Source organism: Ipomoea nil, unplaced genomic scaffold (genome assembly GCF_001879475.1).
Source record: "Ipomoea nil cultivar Tokyo-kokei standard unplaced genomic scaffold, Asagao_1.1 scaffold3017, whole genome shotgun sequence".
Classification (NCBI taxonomy): Eukaryota; Viridiplantae; Streptophyta; class Magnoliopsida; order Solanales; family Convolvulaceae; genus Ipomoea; species Ipomoea nil.
In genome coordinates, this window is record NW_017619445.1 from 1118325 (window position 1) to 1136892 (window position 18568).

General features: G+C 34.4%; 2 protein-coding genes across 2 annotated transcripts; one reads left to right on the forward strand and one right to left on the reverse strand.

Moving 5' to 3' along the window:
* The first annotated feature begins 439 nt into the window (after positions 1-439).
* On the forward strand, positions 440-3915 carry LOC109163337 (protein FAR1-RELATED SEQUENCE 7-like). Its single transcript, XM_019312089.1, has 5 exons — positions 440-518; positions 954-1031; positions 1235-2306; positions 2808-3588; positions 3721-3915. Exons 1-5 carry the CDS (start codon positions 440-442, stop codon positions 3913-3915), a joined length of 2205 nt encoding a protein of 734 aa, XP_019167634.1.
* Positions 3916-4783: 868 nt separating this feature from the next.
* Positions 4784-6126, reverse strand: LOC109163338. Its single transcript, XM_019312090.1, has 5 exons — positions 6100-6126; positions 5916-6044; positions 5292-5435; positions 4994-5203; positions 4784-4900 (listed from the first exon to the last, which is right to left on the reverse strand). The coding sequence occupies exons 1-5, from the start codon at positions 6124-6126 to the stop codon at positions 4784-4786; spliced, it is 627 nt and encodes a 208-aa protein (XP_019167635.1).
* Between the last annotated feature and the right edge of the window lie 12442 nt (positions 6127-18568).

Below are 18568 nucleotides of genomic sequence, written 5' to 3' on the forward strand. Positions count from 1 at the left end.
TTCCCCAGTCACCAGTTTGCCCCAAATTCTCCAATATATTTTTTACAAAATATAATTGTGCTTTATCATAATATTATACAATTTCATGGTTCACAAATTAAATCAGTTAATGAAAGCTAATAGAGGCCGTTAGGAAACAATAGTTATTGTGTGCACAGTTGTATGGACCACGTTTTAGACGCAAATTATGCCGTGCAACCGAATGCACCTAGCAAGGTGCATACGGTTGCAAAACGGCGCCGTTTTACTAAAAAAACGACACGGCGCGCACAAAATCAAAAAAAAAAAAAAATTGGATGGCCGTTAGCGGCGTTATTCATATCATATTTGGTAGTTTTGCGATTTTTTGGTAGTTTGGCGTTTTGATTGCAGTATACGTAAAATCGCAATCGCAATAGCGATCGCAGTCGTTTTCCTGATTTATTGTATGGATCTCATGATGGATGATGCAGTAGACCAGAGAGACGAGGCATTAGATCAGAGAGATGAAGCAGGCGATGAATTGCATACGGTTCCAGGTTATTTTGCAGTTTGATTTTTATGGATTTGTGGTCGTTTGCGATTTTTGCAGTGTGATATATTGTGTAGGTGTTTATATTTAGTGTGATGTTTATTGTGTATGTGATGTTTATGTGATTCTAGTCTGAGATCATTCGTAACTCTTGGTGTTTATGTGTTTATGGTTTTCTGAATGAACGAAATATATATCCATAATCTTTGAACTATAAAACCAGAAGTTGTGAGCTATATATCCAGAATTATAGTAGTATATATCAAGGATTTTGTGAATGGATACTCTGTTCTGGATTGTATATCCATAATTATTGAACTTTTATGTCCAGAAACTGTGAGCTTTATATCCAGAATTCTATCACTATACATCCAGAATTATAATACTATACATCCACAAATTTCTAAACTGATACTCTGTTCTGGCTTTTAACACTATGCAGTCAGTGAAGATGTTGTTGTTGATTCACCAAGTTCAGATCCAATAGAGTTAGACATTGATGGTTCTTCTTCTAATCCAGGTCTATATGTAGTTTTATATGATCATAATTCACAGTGTTCAGCATTGTTATATGTTCATTCTTTTTCCATGGAAAATGTTATTCCTTTTGTAGAGCATGGCTGGATTTATTCGGCATTCCCCGCACCCCCTCTACATAGGAATTATATTTTCAATGGAACGTGTATTATTTAGTATACTTGAGGTTATATATTGCATTTGCAGTTGATGAAGATTTGGTTGGTGTTGTTGTAAGTAACGGGGTTGAAGCGTATGAGTTGTATAACAATTATGCATATAGAGTTGGTTTTAGTGTGAGGAAGGGTAATCAACGGTGCAAGGTATATAGCAAAACAGTCCAAATGAAGATGTTTATGTGTTCTAAAGCTGGTTTTAAGGTTAAGGCAAATGCTGGTGTTAGGGCATATTCAAAAATTGACACAAGGTCAGGGTGTGGTGCATGTGTTCAGTTTGACGTCGGTGAGGATGGGTTGTGGACGGTTACAAAACATGTAGAAGTGCACAATCACGAGTTATGTGCTGTAGACAAGAGTCATCTTCTGCGTTCACATAGAAATGTGGGTGATAATCAACTGTTATATTTAAAAGATTTGAAGAAGAGTGGTGTTGCAATGGCAGATGGTATTAGGTTCTTGAAACATCAAGCAGGGGGGTCTCCATTAGTTGGCTTCACTAATCGAGATGCTTATAATTCAATTGCTTCTGATACATCAAAGCGTTTGGATGGAACCGATTCGAACTCATTAATTGAAATATTTAGGAAGAGGCAGTCAACTGAGTCTGATTTTTTCTTTGATTTTGAAGTTGATTGTGATTCAAGACTATGCAGTTTTTTTTGGAGGGATGGTCGGATGAGACAAGACTATGAGTTGTTTGGGGATTTATTAGTGCACGATACAACTTATCGCACTAATAAATATGATATGATTTGTGGCCCTTTTGTAGGGATGAACCACCATTGCATGAATGTAATGTTTGGATGTGGTTTTCTGATGAATGAGAGGATAGAATCATTTGTGTGGCTGTTTAGAGCATTTTTAAGGTCTATGAATGGGAAATGTCCACAGACTATCATGACAGATCAATGTGCATCCATGGCTGCTGCTATTTGTCAGGTGTTTCCAACATCACGTCACCGTCTTTGCATATGGCATATTGGCGAGAATTCGAAGAAGCATATCAAGGCGTTAAGGAATAACAAGGATTTCTTAGATATGTTTAACTGTGTGTTGAAATACACAGAGACTGAAGCTGAGTTTGAATTTTATTGGACAAGGTATGTCCACTACTTTTTTTTTTCCTTTTTCGATTCCAGTAATTGAATTATGGATGTTTAGTATTAGAATTATGGTCATATAGTATTAGAATTATGAATATATAGTATTAGAATTATGTGAACATGTTGTAGTATAGAATGGAACTTCTTGATTGTTCCTGAGTTACATGCATTTAATTTATGGATTTATAGTTTTGGAATTGTGAATATACAGTGTTAGAATTATGGACATATAGTATTAGTTGTATGAACATGTATTAGTGAAGCAGTGAGCTTCCTGTTTGTCTCTAAATTATATGCATGCAATTTATGGATTTATAGTATTGGAATTGTGGATATATAATATTACAATTATGGATATATAGTATTAGTTGTCTGAACATGTAGTAGTGAAGCAGTGAGCTTTCTGTTTGTATTATATGCATTCAATTTGTGGTTTTATTATATTGGAACTGTGGATATATAGCATTAGAGTTCTGAACATATGTCTTATCATTTCAGGTTGGTGACTGACTACAAGTGCAACAAGAATAGTTGGATACAAAAGCTGTATGACTGTAGGGAGAAGTGGTGTCCAGCATTCAATAAGGACTATTTTTCAGGGGGCATTTTATCATCGCAAAGGAGTGAAACTACTAACCATTCGATTTCAAGAAGGCTGTCCAAGACTGCAGGTCTATGTGATTTTTATTCATCGTTTGTTAGTGTAACTTCTGAATGGAGGAGCAAAGAGAATGGTGAAGACTTTCGTTGTACTCAAGGGGTACCCAACATGATGATGGAGCACGTGAAACTTCTGTTACACGCTAGAGAGGTATATACGATTGAGATATATTTTTTGTTTGAGGAACAATTCATGAAAGGCAATGCCTGTCATCAAGAAATGGTGTTGAATGAAGGTTGTCAGTTCAAGTATCACGTATGGCGTCCAGATATAGATATTATAAGGCATGAAGTCAGTTTTAAGTTGTCAACCTTAGACATTTCGTGTAGTTGCAAGTTGATTTCGGAGTTAGGAATTTTATGCTGCCATTGTTTACGCATTCTTCATATACACTGTGTTTCAAGTATTCCTAACAAATATATCATGAAAAGGTGGACTAAAAAGGTTGCTGATGGTAGGGATGTGAATACTGGTTCAATGTTTTGTAGAGCTGGTGTCCCTCCTTCAATTTGGGTTGTGGAGATTTGCAGAAAGTTTCAAAGACTGATTTCATCTAGTCAAGATAACAGTGTAACTAGGCAGTTCTGTGATGAAGCAGTTGAGGAAGCAAAGAAAAAGGTTGAAGCTGAGATTGGCTATGTGCATATTGAAGAGTGCGGTGTTTCATCTTCAAGTGGTGTCATTCAAAATCCTTCAAACCGGAGATCAAAAGGTGAGCGTAACGTAAGGAGGAATAGTGTTATTGAAAAGAAGTACAGTGCTGCAAGGGGGAGGAGGAGTGCTGCAAATAAAGTTGCTTCGAGTACAAAGGGTGCTGTTCAGTCGTTGGTTTTGGAAAGTCTATCTGAGATTGCCGGGGATGGGTACCTTGTACATCCAAGTTCTGGGAGTTCGGAGTTTTGTCAGTATAGTAATGATGTAGATGATAATGCAGTTGTAGATTGAGAGTGGGGTTAATACCAGTTGGTAGCTAGCTGTTTTGAGGATATCAATTTACAAGTTGTTTGATCTGTGTATTCAAAATTTTAGTACTTGTTGATTTGCAGGTTTGAAGCTATATATCCATAATATTAAAGCTACATATCCATAATACTAAAGCTATATATCCATAATATTAGAGCTATACATACATATTCTGAGAACTATATGACCACAAAATATTGGAATTGTGTGTCAAATTAGTAAAAGTGTTCATAATGTTATATCATTATATCCACAATATTAAAGCTATATATCAATATGTAAACTGGTGAACTTGATGTTTACACTTATGTAAAATGTAAGTTCACAGTTGAACGAATATTCATAACTTTATATCAATATGTCCACAATCTTAAACCTATATGTCCATAATTCTGAGAACTATATGACCACAAAATATTGGAATTGTGTGTCAAATTAGTAAAAGTGTTCATAATGTTATATCATTATATCCACAATATTAAAGCTATATATCAATATGTAAACTGGTGAACTTGATGTTTACACTTATGTAAAATGTAAGTTCACAGTTGAACGAATATTCATAACTTTATATCAATATGTCCACAATCTTAAACCTATATGTCCATAATTCTTGAAATATGAATATATGAATATTTGAACAGTATGTTTATACTTATGTAAGATGTTCATAATTTTATATCCATACATCCACAATCTTAAACCTACATGTCCATAATATGAGAACTATATATTCAGTGAATTTCATAGATCGAATTTCAAAAATTGTGATAGAGTTGTTACAAAACGACCAAAGAACAGAAAATATTAAAATATTCATCCACAAAAACATTCATTGATCTTTCCAGTTTTACTTCTTCTTGTCTTCAATCTTTGCAGCTTTCATGACCTCGCCTTTGACGCTGTTCAGCTTTGACGTGATGATACAAGCAGCATACTTTGCCCTCAACTCAAAAATGAAGCTAGCCTGTAAAATAAGAAAAATAAATAACTAGTTCATTGTAATTTTTTCATCACTTTCTGATGTAGTTGGAATGTAATATATTTATGTTACTCTTACATTCGTGCGCATATGTTTCTTGAACCCAGGATTCCAGTTCTCGAAAGCTCCACCCATGTAAGTCTCCATATGCCGCATTACATATATGCCACAGTCGGTGACATTCTCTGCATTTTTCCAGTGCATGGCAAGGAACTCTACTGGCATGCTGTTCAGTTTGTGAGTCAAGGTGGATTGTCCTGCTGCCAGGTACGCCTTGAATGCTTCAATCTGGTAAAAAATTAGTTCAATGTTCATAATGTTTTAAATTCAATATATAGGTGACAATAAGGAGATTTTTTAATATAATATAAGCTACCAGTTTGTATGGACAGTCCCCATATTTATCAAGCTCTGAAACACCAGCAGGCAATTCCTTGTTGTCTATCACCTGAACCTTGGATTCCTTGACATTTATGCACACAACAAAGTAGTGTGCATGGCGATGCACTGGGAAAAATATCTAATTCCAAAACAAAAGGTTATTATTTGAAACAACTACATACCCAGGTACTGTTAACTGCATGGGTATACATTCATATTTGACAGAGTACTATATATACATAATTATAAAACTATATATCCACAATCTTAAAACTATATATCCACAAAATTCAGAAATTTATAAAGATCCTAATAAGCCGAGTATATTCCAAGCTTCAAGCATATAAATCCACAAATTAATAACTATACATCCAAAAACTACATTACCATATATCCAGAATTCTTAACAGTCTGTCCACAGAGTAATACATTCATATATTATCAGAGTACTACATATCCATAATCACATAACTATATATCCACAATTTTAAGACTATATATCCACAAATTCAGAACTTTATAAAGGATCTTATTAAACTTTGTATATTCCAAGCTTCATGCATATATATCAATAATAAAATCTTAAATTATTAAATTAAGTGTGTGTAATAGATCTTACAAGGTCTGCATCACTGATTTCCAGGTTTCCAAAACTTGATATTTCATAATTCAATCTATCATTGAAATTTTCCATCCTTTTCTCAGCTGGGAGACTTTTCATCCAATCATCAGATGGATCAAGCTGGAGCTGTTTTTGAATACACAGAAATGCAAAAAATGAGTATTCAAAAGGCTTAGAGTACTAGATTTTTAAAAATGCGCATCTGCATGTCAAAAATAACTCTTACATGTGGCAGTGTGGTGAAGAATACGCGTTTTGGTATCCCAACAGCACGTTCTGTGTTCTTCAAAGTTAGCCGCAAAGACCAAATATTCAAGAAGTCTATATCCAACTCGCCATTGCTCAAAGTTGAGAAGTGACGCCTTGTTAGGTAGTAGTCACCATAGCTGAACAGCAACTCACTACAGCACCAAAATAACAATAATAATAATAACACCAATAGTTATAATAATATGAACTATCTAAGTAATTTAAAGGTTATTATAAATATATGTGTTCAAACATACTCTTCTGGGTGTTCGGTAGACACACTCAAGAATGCATAGTTTGAAATGATTTTTTCCCGTGGAGTTGCAGTTCGTATAAAACCTGCATTCTGTGTCCAGTATGGTGACCTCAAACAAAGAGGCTTGTTCCTGAATCGTCGCTGGGGTCTCATCCTAACAGTCACGTCCTCAACATCAGACTCACTTTCTTGCATGGCACTGTTGTTTATATATCCACAGTATTAGAACTTTATATCCATAATATTAAACATATATGTACATAATCATAGAACTATATATTCACAGATTTAAAATGTTCATAATTTTATATCTATATATCCACAATTTTAAAGCTATATGTCCACAGTTGTAAAAATGTTCATAAGTTTATATTCATAATTTTAGCACTATAAATTCATAACGTTAAAGCCAAATGCAAATAACAAACTGTAAATTTACCAATCAAAGTCATCAACATCAGCATCAGTAGCAGCGGCATGACGAACATATCTCTGAAATGGGACCCTAACAAGTGGAGGAGTTACTTGTGCTCCCAAGGTCGTTGACAGTCCTGCATCCTCTCCAATTTGTTGAACCAAAGCATCCAATGGTAGGTCCTCTTCAACTACTTGCTCTGTGTGTTGCTCACATGGCTGCGGTTGCGATTCATTGCAGTGTATTCCCAAATCAAATGATGGAGCTTCAAATTCCATGGTTTTTGTTGTCTTCTGAAATGCTTCCACCAATGAATCCACTGCAGCGGTGAAGGTTTCACTCCCAAAGAATATGTCATCCAACTGAGATTCAGTTGGAATGGAAGTTGATTCAATTGCGCTTGCAGCACCTAGCATGTTTGATATCCCTGAGAACGCTTTCTTCATGACTTCAATAGGTGCGCCCTGCTTTCCAATTTCAGACATAGCTTCACCAAACTCCAGGACATCTGATGCTAGCTTTTGGAGCACACGGGTCACCCGATCAACACTTGAGAGTGGCTCACTTGTAGTTGGTGTCGGTGTTGCAGTAGCAGGAGTAGAAGAAGTAGTAGCAGCAGCAGTAAATGCAGGTTGTGGTAGTGAGGTTGTAGCAGCAGCAGTGCTTGCAGGTTGTTGCAGTGAGGTGGTAGCATCAGTCCTTGGCTTCTTAACTCTAGGGATAACCCTTCCTTTTCCAAACCCACCAGCCCTTTTTTCAGCCTTGACTCTCTTTCTTACAAGCGTGGTTGTCCAAGCAAGTATGCTAGGGTATGTTCTGTTGATCTTCATTCCTTTGAATTCTACTCGATCAAAGTAGAACAGCTACAAATTACAGAAAGATTATGTTAAAGATGAATTTAGAACAATTTATCCATGTATTCTTAATTGCATGGTCACAGTGTAATGCATAACTATATGTCCATAATCACATAACTATATATCCATAACTTTAAAACTATATATCCACAAAATTCAGAAATAAAAAATGATATTAATAAAATGAGTATATTCCAAGTTTCATGCATATATGTCCATAAACCCATAAATATACATCTAAAAACACATTAATATATATCCAGAATTATTACCAGTATGTCCACAGAGTAATACATACATATATTCACAGAGTACTACACATCCATAATCACATAACTATATATCCACAATTTTAAAATTATATATCCACAAATTAAACTGCATAAAGGACCTCATTAAACTGAGTGTATTCCAAGTGTCATGCATATATATCCATAAACCCATAACTATACATCCAAAAACACATTAGTATATATCCAGAATTATTAACAGTATGTCCACAGAGTAATACATTCATATATTCACAGAGTACTATATATCCATAATCACATAACTATATATCCACAATTTTAAAACTATATATCCACAAATTAAACTGCATAAAGGACCTCATTAAACTGAGTGTATTCCAAGTGTCATGCATATATATCCATAAACCCATAACTATACATCCAAAAACACATTAGTATATATCCAGAATTATTAACAGTATGTCCACAGAGTAATACATTCATATATTCACAGAGTACTATATATCCATAATCACATAACTATATATCCACAATTTTAAAACTATATATCCACAAATTAAACTACATAAAGGATCTTATTAAACTGAGTATATTCCAAGTTTCATGCATATATATCCATAATAAATTGTTAGTTATACACCTACAACTACATAAAATTCATGCAACTAGATTAAAGACAATAAGAACTGACCAATATCAATGTCATTGGCCCCCAAAAGCTTCTCTTTCTATCTTCATTGTAACTATCTATCGAGTCAATGAGAGATTGGTATGTGTAGGCGCACCAATTGTATTCTTTAATCATATCAACATCAATCAATGAGTTTAAGATCCTGTACTTGGAGTAGCGTGTTATGTTTCCTCGAAGCATGGAGGAAACGGCAAAGACTACGAAATCCCTCTTGAACTCATCACCATGATCAGCTCTCCTAACAATCTCATCTGGCATCTGTGTAGTTATTGGCGAGCCTGCTGTAATACCCCACCTCCTTCTCCATGAAGTCAGCAGCAGTTTGTATTCACGGGTTGAGGTGTCTTCCATCTTTGTCCCCTCATTGACCTTCAGAGGCCCTCGCGGGATTCCCAACGTGTATTCGACATCTTCCTCTTCAATGTGGAGACTATCATCCTCTAATACAAAATCACACCTGCAAACATTAAAGTTGTCCAGCAGGTATTGCACCAACTTTGATTCATTGGTGCAGAGTTGGAGATGAAGAAGTCCACCAAATCCAGTTTCTACGACAGCTTGTTTCTGTCGTGGTGAGAGCCTCTGGACAAGATCAAACATCAGCTTTGGCCCCATCCTCGTATTGAAGTAATCTCTCCTGTGTTCTCTAGTTCGTCGGCGCCGTCTCGTTGAAGTCTCTGCAACAGTTGTTTCCTTAGCAGGGCGTGAGCGCTGAGCTGCTTGTGAATTTAGGGCTGCTGCTGGTTGTTCACTAGTTGGATTAGAGCTCTGTGCTGCTTGTGAATCTAGAATTGCTGCTGTCCGGTACTCTCGTCTTCTTCTTTTTGTTTCTCTAAGATCCTCAGCCAGTGTAGGTTCACGAGCCATTTCTGTAAATAAGAATTATTAAACTATACATCCATAATATCACAACTATTTGTCCACAAACATTTCAGAAACACACTAATTGAAGACAGGAATGATATTTTCATACATGCATAAGTATTAAACTATAAAACCACAATTATAAAGATATATATCCACAATATCACAACTATTTGTCCACAAACATTTCAGAAAACACACTAATTGAAGACAGGAATGATATTTTCATACATGCATAAGTATTAAACTATAAAACCACAATTATAAAGCTATATATCCACAATATCACAACTATTTGTCCACAAACATTTCAGAAAACACACTAATTGAAGACAGGAATGATATTTTCATACATGCATAAGTATTAAACTATAAAACCACAATTATAAAGTTATATATCCACAATATCACAATTATTTGTCCACAAACATTTAAGAAACACACTAATTGAAGACAGGAATGATATTTTCGAACATGCATAAGTATTAAACTATAAAACCACAATTATAAAGCTATATATCCACAATATCACAACTATTTGTCCACAAACATTTCAGAAACACAATAATTGAAGAGAGGAATGATATTTTCAGACATGCATAAGTATTAAACTATAAAACCACAAGTATAAAGCTATATATCCACAATATCACAACTATTTGTCCAAAAACATTTCAGAAAACACCAAAAAACAATCAAAGAAATAGAAAAAAAACAGAGTATTGATCTGTTTGAGAAAAATGCAAAATCGTGTTGCAAAACCCTAGTAAAAAATAACAAGAATATACAGCGAATATGAATGTTAACAGTCAAAAAACACAACGTTAACAGTAAAAAATCACAAAAATACATTATACCTAATGGAGAATGCGATGATAACGGGCGACAATGCTAGAATGAAAATGGCGAAAATGGCGACAATGGTGAACAAAACAAGCTCCGGCGACAATGAGATGAAGACGGCGAAAATCGCGACTCCGAGTAGACAGAGAGAGAGATGAAGACTGCTACAGTGCGAAGGAAGTGTGTAGCTTGTTGGAGACGAAATGTTGGAAATGGCGGAAAAAGGAGTGTAGTGGCGTTTTATGGCAATAATAATAATATATTTTTTTTAAATATCGGGATGAGTGAAACGGTGCCACTAACGGCACCGTTACTTCCCTGGCACTTTACGGTGCCGTTTTCAACCGTGTGTACCAAGAACGGTACACACGGTTGCACGGCATAACAATTGCGTTTTAGAAACGACGTCGTTTCGTGTAATTTTTTTTTCATACGACTCGCTACAATATACATTTTTATAACTCATAATGTATATTATTTCAACACATAATTTACATTATCGTACTCCAAAAGTTTCATTATTCTAACATATAATGTACATTATTCTAACACAAAAAGTACATTATTCTAACACATAATGTGCATTATCTTATCCTAAAACTTTTATTATTCTAACACATAATGTATATTATTTTAACTCATAAAAAGGATCGTTTTGGACTATGGTCCACACAGATGCTTGGACCGTAATTTGCCGTTGGGAAAAGGGACCAGAATCGCACAAGCTACACGCGACAACTCATGCGAGACAAGTTGGCTAATTTTGGATAATTGGGGAACTAAAACAAAAAGCAAACTTTCCAAAAGAAATTAAAGCAGGAAACAGAGAAGAAAATGAGTTTATGAATATGCTAAGGTGCTTATCTCCATCTATTCTTTAAGCTTTAAAAATGGTCCACAAGCCATGGACGGTATTGATGGGTAGAATCCACACACAAATATAGCCAGAAAGATGGAATTATACCCCATGCTGGCTCACTTTCGGTTGATGTTTCTATTCAATTGTAGTTTCAATAATGTTGTATTAATTCCAATTATTTTTTTAATTGATTTTGTATAAGATCATCTCTTGAATGCCTATGAGATGAATCCTAAAAACAGTTATGGGTAAAATCATTTTTCTAAAAATTTTATAAGCTATTTTTATTTGATGTCCTATAAACTGGTCTATATTTTGCAAAACCTATTACTTTTTAGCGAAGAGAATAAGGTAGCTGATAGCCCTGCTTCTATGGGAGCTTATCAACATCAAGAGTGGAAGATCCTCAACACATGTCCTCCGGAAGTGATAAGGATTATCTTAATAACCTAGTGCATGCCACTTGTTCTCGCAGAGTTAAGGAGACAAGTTAGTTTTTTTCTCACTCGGAGTTTCCCCTCCTTTTCTGATAAAAAAAAAGTTAATAATTTTTAAATAATAACAATTATTTTAAAATTGAAAATTAAACACTTGTTAAGAAGCAACACATAAATTTAAATAAAACTTACTATAAAATTTTAAGTTCAACACCGAGTGAGATCGGTCTATTGACATTTTTAAATTGCACTAATCAATTTTAATTTGGCCAACTTAAATTTATTAACTTCTTGTGGTACTTTCACAAAATGCCATTTATCCCGTACATACTATTTAGTAATGGCTAAAAGTTTATCTCATGACAAACAAATTATTACAACTTTTCAACGACCAAAGAGATAATAGTTTTGAAGCAATAACTATTACTTTTAAATTGAACATTAAATGTTTATCGAGAGCAAATGCACAACATATTTAAAATAAAATTGTCACTTTTTAGCCAAAACTATAATAGTTTTGAAGTAACAACTATTACTTTTCATTAAATAATTAAATACTTTTTAAAGAAGTAGCACATAACAGAAAAGAGTATAGTCTATAATTTTTCGGCCAAATAATAATTCTTTTGAAGCAACAACTTTAATTAAAGTGAAATCTATCATGTTTAGTCTGAAAAATAAATAATTAATACTTCTATATATGCAACAACCATTACTGGAAATTATGGAATTTCCGACCACCTGAAAGTGATCTTAAATTAAATTGAAAGTAAAAAGTGGTCAGAAATAGCAACAAAGATTTTTTCAGATACCAAAAGTGATCGGAATAAGGCTTTCAACTTGATTTAAGATCACTTTTAGGTGGTCAGAAATTCTAAAATTTCCAGCAGTGAACAACACTGATTTATAATGTAATCTCCAACTCTGTGGTCCCCATGGCCTCTTTTAGCCCTCGCAATTTTACTAACAAAAAGAGTGTAATTTTATTATTCACGAAGTTTGCATTTTATATTACTAGCATTTTCACATGTGCGTTGCACGGAATCAATTTGTTATAATATTTTAAGAATATTTAGATCGATATGCAATTGTATAAATTGTAACATCGAATATTATATAGTGCAATTGAAGAATTGAGTTGGATCGATTATGTTTTTTGATGTTATCACTGCTTGAATTCTAGCAAATAATTGCTCAATTAATACCTAATGTGTAGATATACGCATTCGCTGGTGAAACTTTAGACATTTTATATATCAACTAGTAATTGTCTCGTGCGATGCACGAACTATTATTAATTTAACAAATTTACCAATTAAATTTTTGACATAATCTGAATTAGCAAAGAAAGTAATGGTTGTTGAAACAGAAAAAAGTACTTGAGTTCTTGAGCTCAGAATTAGTTTGATTAAAAATGTAAGTATAACTATACAATGTAATATTTAATATTTTTAAAAGTTTAATTATGCTATTATTATGTTGATTTTAAAGTTTATTGTTACTTGTATTATTATTTTAATTTGAATTTTTTTGAATGGAATTTGAATTTGAAATAACTACTTTAATTATATAACTAACATATTTAAATAAAATTTGTAATTAAAATAACAAGTGATATTTGTCGAAAATCTTCACCAAAAACTTATTCATTTGAAAAAGATTATTTATGTAAGAACTATATTTATTTTATATCTAATTTCTCCTCTTTATATATGTGGAGTCAAATTAATTATAATTGAGGTTTAAATGAATATATACACAAATTATATTAAATATAAAACTTTACCAATAAATTTGAACACAATAAACTTTTTTTCATACTTCATTATGCTTTAATATTTATAGAGATAGAGATAGAGCTATAATAAAAAATATATATATAATTTATAAAATATAAATGCACATAATAACTTCAAAAAAAAATGTATAAATACATCTACCCACACAATTAATGCATTCATACTTGCTAATCTTATTTATATCAAAATGCATTCACACTTTGGAGGAAAAATTTTGTGACTAGATTCTGTTTTATATATATATATATATATATATATATATATATATATATATATATATATATATATATATATATATATATATATATATATATATATATATATATATATAATGAAGATGTTTAGGATTTGTATTAATTTGGCTAATTAGCTCGTTGTCTAGCAACTTCGTTATAGAAATTATTTGTACGGAAGATATATTTTCTATGTAGATATATAGCAATTTTGTCATCGTCGTATAAAAAGAAAATATAATATCACTGGTTTGAATTACACATTATTGAAAATCTTTTTGTAGATGACATTGGCAGTAGTAATAAAATTTTGTCCATCCTCTTCAGGTCATCAGGATGGGTGACTTGGGAAAAAGCCACATACAAATGACCGTGATTAAAGATTGGTTTTTTCAGCAATAACCCAATGGCCAACGTGAGTTAGTGTTTGACCCTGGCTTTAGTTGATAGTCATGGCATATGTGAGCATCAACAGGAATTGTTTTCGCTGGAACTTGAAGGGCAATTTCATATCAGAAGGGGTGAGAGACTTTCGGGGGATAAGAACTTTGGTTCTTTGATGTGTCCCATTAACTATTCTTGCTTCGATAATGTGATCTGTCAATCTTGTGACGATGAGGCGCGTACCGTTGCAAAGACCAAAAGAGCCGTCTATGTTTGGCAATAACATAACAGGTGCACCAATCTTTAATGTCAATGAATGATTAGGAAGTCCATACAATCTCAAACTATTTAAGAATTCAGGAGTGTGTACTTTCTATTTTTTCATTTTTAAGTACATATTGACTTCAATGGTTTACGATTAATTAGTATTCGAATAAATTAGAAAAAAAATCCATCTTTATGTAAATAAATTGGAAAAGGAATCTTCCATCTTTATGCAAATACAAATGGGATTGTAATATATTAGTTACCGTACACTAATCTATACTAAAATGAATATTAATTAATTGGTAAAAAAATAATAAAGCTTAATTGTTAATTGTTAACAAAATTGTATATGAAAATTAACTGATATCTAATAAATTGGAAAAAGAATTAGTTAATTAATGATATGGAAAAAGAATTTTGTTGGAATTTTAATGAATTTGAAAAAGAATTAGTTAATTAATGATATGAAAAATTCCAACGAAATTCTAATATTTAGTTAATTTCCATATACAATTGTAGTCAATATATACTATTAATTTTGTAATACAAATGTGTTCTAATATATTAATTACCGTACACTAATACGAATATTAATTAATTGGTAAAAAATTAATAAAGCTTAATTAGGAACACATTTTTATTTGGAAATTAACTAATATATAATGAATTGGGAAAGAATTTCGTTGTAATTTTCCACTTTCTCTTTTTAAGTACATATTGACTTTAATTTGTGGTACAAATTCATTAGATATACATATTACAAAATGTACTTATATGGAAAATTTCAACGAAATTCTAATATATTAGTTTTTATTTTTGAAAGCAAAATAATTTCGGTATATTACTGAATGAACATAGTAATAGAGTCAAGAGGGACAGACTCCCAATACATAGACTGATCCTGATCGAATACTAATGAAGCTAAAGTATGAGCATGTAAGTTTAAAGTTCGTTCTAGAAGTATAACTCAAAGAACATTGAGTAAATGACGATATAGATGTCCTACATTGGTCTATGATCACTCTAACATAGGACAAGGTTGCCGTAGAGCTTGAGTATAAGGAATTCCGCAGTTCCAAGCAATCCGTAAGAAGATCGACCGCTAATATGTTTCTTTCCTTGAGCCACGAAAGAGACTCCTTGCAAGCCAGTGCCTCTTGAGCCACGAAAGAGACTCCTTGCAAGCCAGTGCCTCTTCCATAAGGGGTGAGAATGCACCAGGTAGCTTGCCACACGTTGCCGCTATAAATGTTCCATCGTGGGCTACAGGGCCGTATTTTAAGTTTTTGTGGCCCTACCAAAATAACAATTTTTAAAATCAATATATACAAGTTTTGAACATTTGACCTCCAAATTGAAATTGAAATATAATAAATACACATTCTTACCATCTCTTCATGGAACCTTTTAAATTTAATTGAAAACTTTTAATTTTTATTTCTAAACTAGCTAGGTAAAAATTAAATATTAAACCTCTAAAATTTGGGGCCCCTTTAAAATTGGGGGCCCTGTGCGATAGCCTAGCTTGCACAGCCTAAAATCCGGCCCTGGTGGGCTAGCAATACTATTCCATATGTAGCTTCTCCGGTCGGCAACTTGAATCCAGCATCGACGTAGCATTTCGACCTGGTATGCGTCTCGTCCATTGCTGCCACCGCATGCGCTGGTTGCTGTAGCCGTCGATGGATCTGCTTGTACGCATTTTCCGCAGCTGCTGCTCGCATCCAGGTTCGTCCAGGCCGTGGGAGTGCCCTCTCCTAGACCGCCGAGTTGCGGGCATTCCACAAATGATACATCACGCCAACCGCAACTCCGCATTGCTCCTCTGTCATGGTATTCAAGATTCCCATAAGCCATGATGGTAATGAATTAGTCACAATATTTGTGATAGGTAACTCTGAAACATTCCAAACCATCTTAGAATAATCACATAAGACTAGAGTATGCATAACATCCTCATGTGCCAATCCACACATTGGGCATGCAGGATCCACTTCTACCATCTTTATAATCAAATTATTAGTGGTGGGAAGAATATCACATATAGCTCTCCATAAGAAAGTCTTCCATTTGGGCGGTACCTTCAACTTCCATAATGTAACCCATTTATCAAAAGCACCTGGGTTATTCTCAAAATTGCCAATAATGCGCCTATAGGCATTTTTGACCGTGTACATTCCTTTTGGGTCGCCCATCCAATACCATGAGTCGTCATATTCCGGGCTAACAGGGATCATAGCAATACGGTTCACATCCTCAGGAAAAAACAGATAAGATAAAATATGTGGATCCCAGGTATTTGTTTGCTGGTCAATCAGGCTAGCCACTAGTGCTCCTCTCAACTCATCAGGCATACTTGTTTGGACCAATGGGATGGGGTCATCTGGTAGCCAAGGATGTCCCTAGATCAATGTTGTCCTACCGTTTCCAATTTTCCGTCGTACCCCAGAACAGACCAGATCATGCGCAACCATAATACTTTGCCAACAGAAACTCGGGCAATTTCCTATAGTGGAATCAACAAAACTGGTATTAGGGTAATAACGAGCCTTGTATACCCTTGCAGCTAAAGTGATTGGATTCGTAAGGAACCGCCATGCCTGTTTTCCTAGCATAGCCAGATTAAAGGCACGTAGTTCTTTAAAATCCAATCTACCAAATTTCTTTGGGATGCATAATTTATCCCAGGCCTTCCAATGTATTCCCATGTCTGCGCCATTTCCCCACCAAAATTATTCATGGTTCGCTGAATAGATACACAGACTGTCTCAGGTAGCAAAAAAACACTCATTGAAAATGTAGGCATATATTGAGCCACGCTTTTCAAAAGTACTTCCTTACCACCCTGGGAGAGCAACCTCTTATTCCATGAACCAATCCTCTGCCTGATCTTATCCTCCACATAAGCAAAAACTGCCCTTTTATTTCTACCCACAAAAGATGGTAGGCCTAGGTATTTTCCAAAATTGGCTGCATGTTCAACCTCGAGACAATCCGCCGCTTCCTCTCTGTCTCCCTCTAGGTATTCCGACTAAAACAGATACTTGATTTATTAAAATTCACCATTTGACCAGATAATTTTTCATACCTTATTAGGCATTGCTTGATAATACTGGCATCCTAGATAGTTTCCTTGAAGAACAATAAACCGTCATCTGCGAAAAAGAGATGTGATATAGGAGGTGCCCCTCGAGCCACTCTACATCCATGTATAGAACCTGCCATCTGTGCCCTCTGTAACAACATTGAAAGTGCCTCTGCACAGATAATAATAAATAAATAGAGAGATAGAGACCCTTGCCTGAGTCCGCGAGTGGGTGTTATTTGTCCACTACCCACGCCATTCACCATTACAATATATCTTACAGTCATCACATAAAGCATAATCAGTCGAATCCAACTGTCATCAAATCCCATAACACTCATCATTTTCCTCAGGAACGGCTACTCCATTCTATCATAGGCTTTTGACATTTCTAATTTAAGTGCACTCCAACCCGTTAAACCACATTATTTCCTGTTTAAGTAATGTCCCACTTCCGCTGCTACTAAGATATTATCTGTGATAAGCCTTCTTGGGATAAAAGCACTCTGGGATTTCGAGATTAGGTCTCCCATAAGTGGTTTCATCCTGTTAGCTATCATCTTGGCCATAATCCTATAAATAACATTACTCAACGCAATAGGTCTCATGTCTGCCACTGTTTCAGGCACACTTTTCTTAGGAATCAAAACAATGTTAGTATCGTTCAGCCCTTCTGGGAACGCACATGTATTCAAACAACTTGTTATAAACTCAGATACATCCTACCCAACCACACTCCAAAAAGGTTGATAGAAACCCGAATTCATTCCATCCAGGCCCGGTGCTTTATCAAGGAACATAGAAAAAATTGCTGTTTTAACCTCATCAGTTCCAAAAGGGTGTAACAATGAAGCATTCTGCTCATGAGATGCTCGGGGGATGAAATTATCAAATAGGGGATCCTTACAACTAGAGTTACTAGAGGTAAAAATAGCTTTAAAATAATCCAATACGCCTGAGTTCATACTATCCCCTTCAACCCACAATCCAGCATCATTTTTAACACGAGTAATAAAATTCTTTTTCTTACGAGCAGAAGCATACCTGTTATAGAACTTTGTGTTGGCATCTGCACCACGAAGCCAGTGTTGCTTCGCTCATTGTCTCCAAAACAAATCCTTCTGGGCATCCAACTAGCTCAATTGATCATCAATCTGTTG

Bases quoted from the DNA above. Each gene is read 5' to 3' on its own strand.
- LOC109163337 (XM_019312089.1), top strand. From the start codon at position 440: ATGGATGATGCAGTAGACCAGAGAGACGAGGCATTAGATCAGAGAGAT. The intron at 519-953 runs GTTATTTTGCAG...AACACTATGCAG, and splicing joins TGAATTGCATACGGTTCCAG to TCAGTGAAGATGTTGTTGTT. The intron at 2,307-2,807 runs GTATGTCCACTA...TTATCATTTCAG, and splicing joins TTTGAATTTTATTGGACAAG to GTTGGTGACTGACTACAAGT.
- LOC109163338 (XM_019312090.1), bottom strand. From the start codon at position 6,126: ATGCAGATGCGCATTTTTAAAAATCTA. The intron at 6,045-6,099 runs GTACTCTAAGCC...ATTCAAAAACAG, and splicing joins TGCGCATTTTTAAAAATCTA to CTCCAGCTTGATCCATCTGA. The intron at 5,204-5,291 runs GTAGCTTATATT...ATTTTTTACCAG, and splicing joins GGGACTGTCCATACAAACTG to ATTGAAGCATTCAAGGCGTA.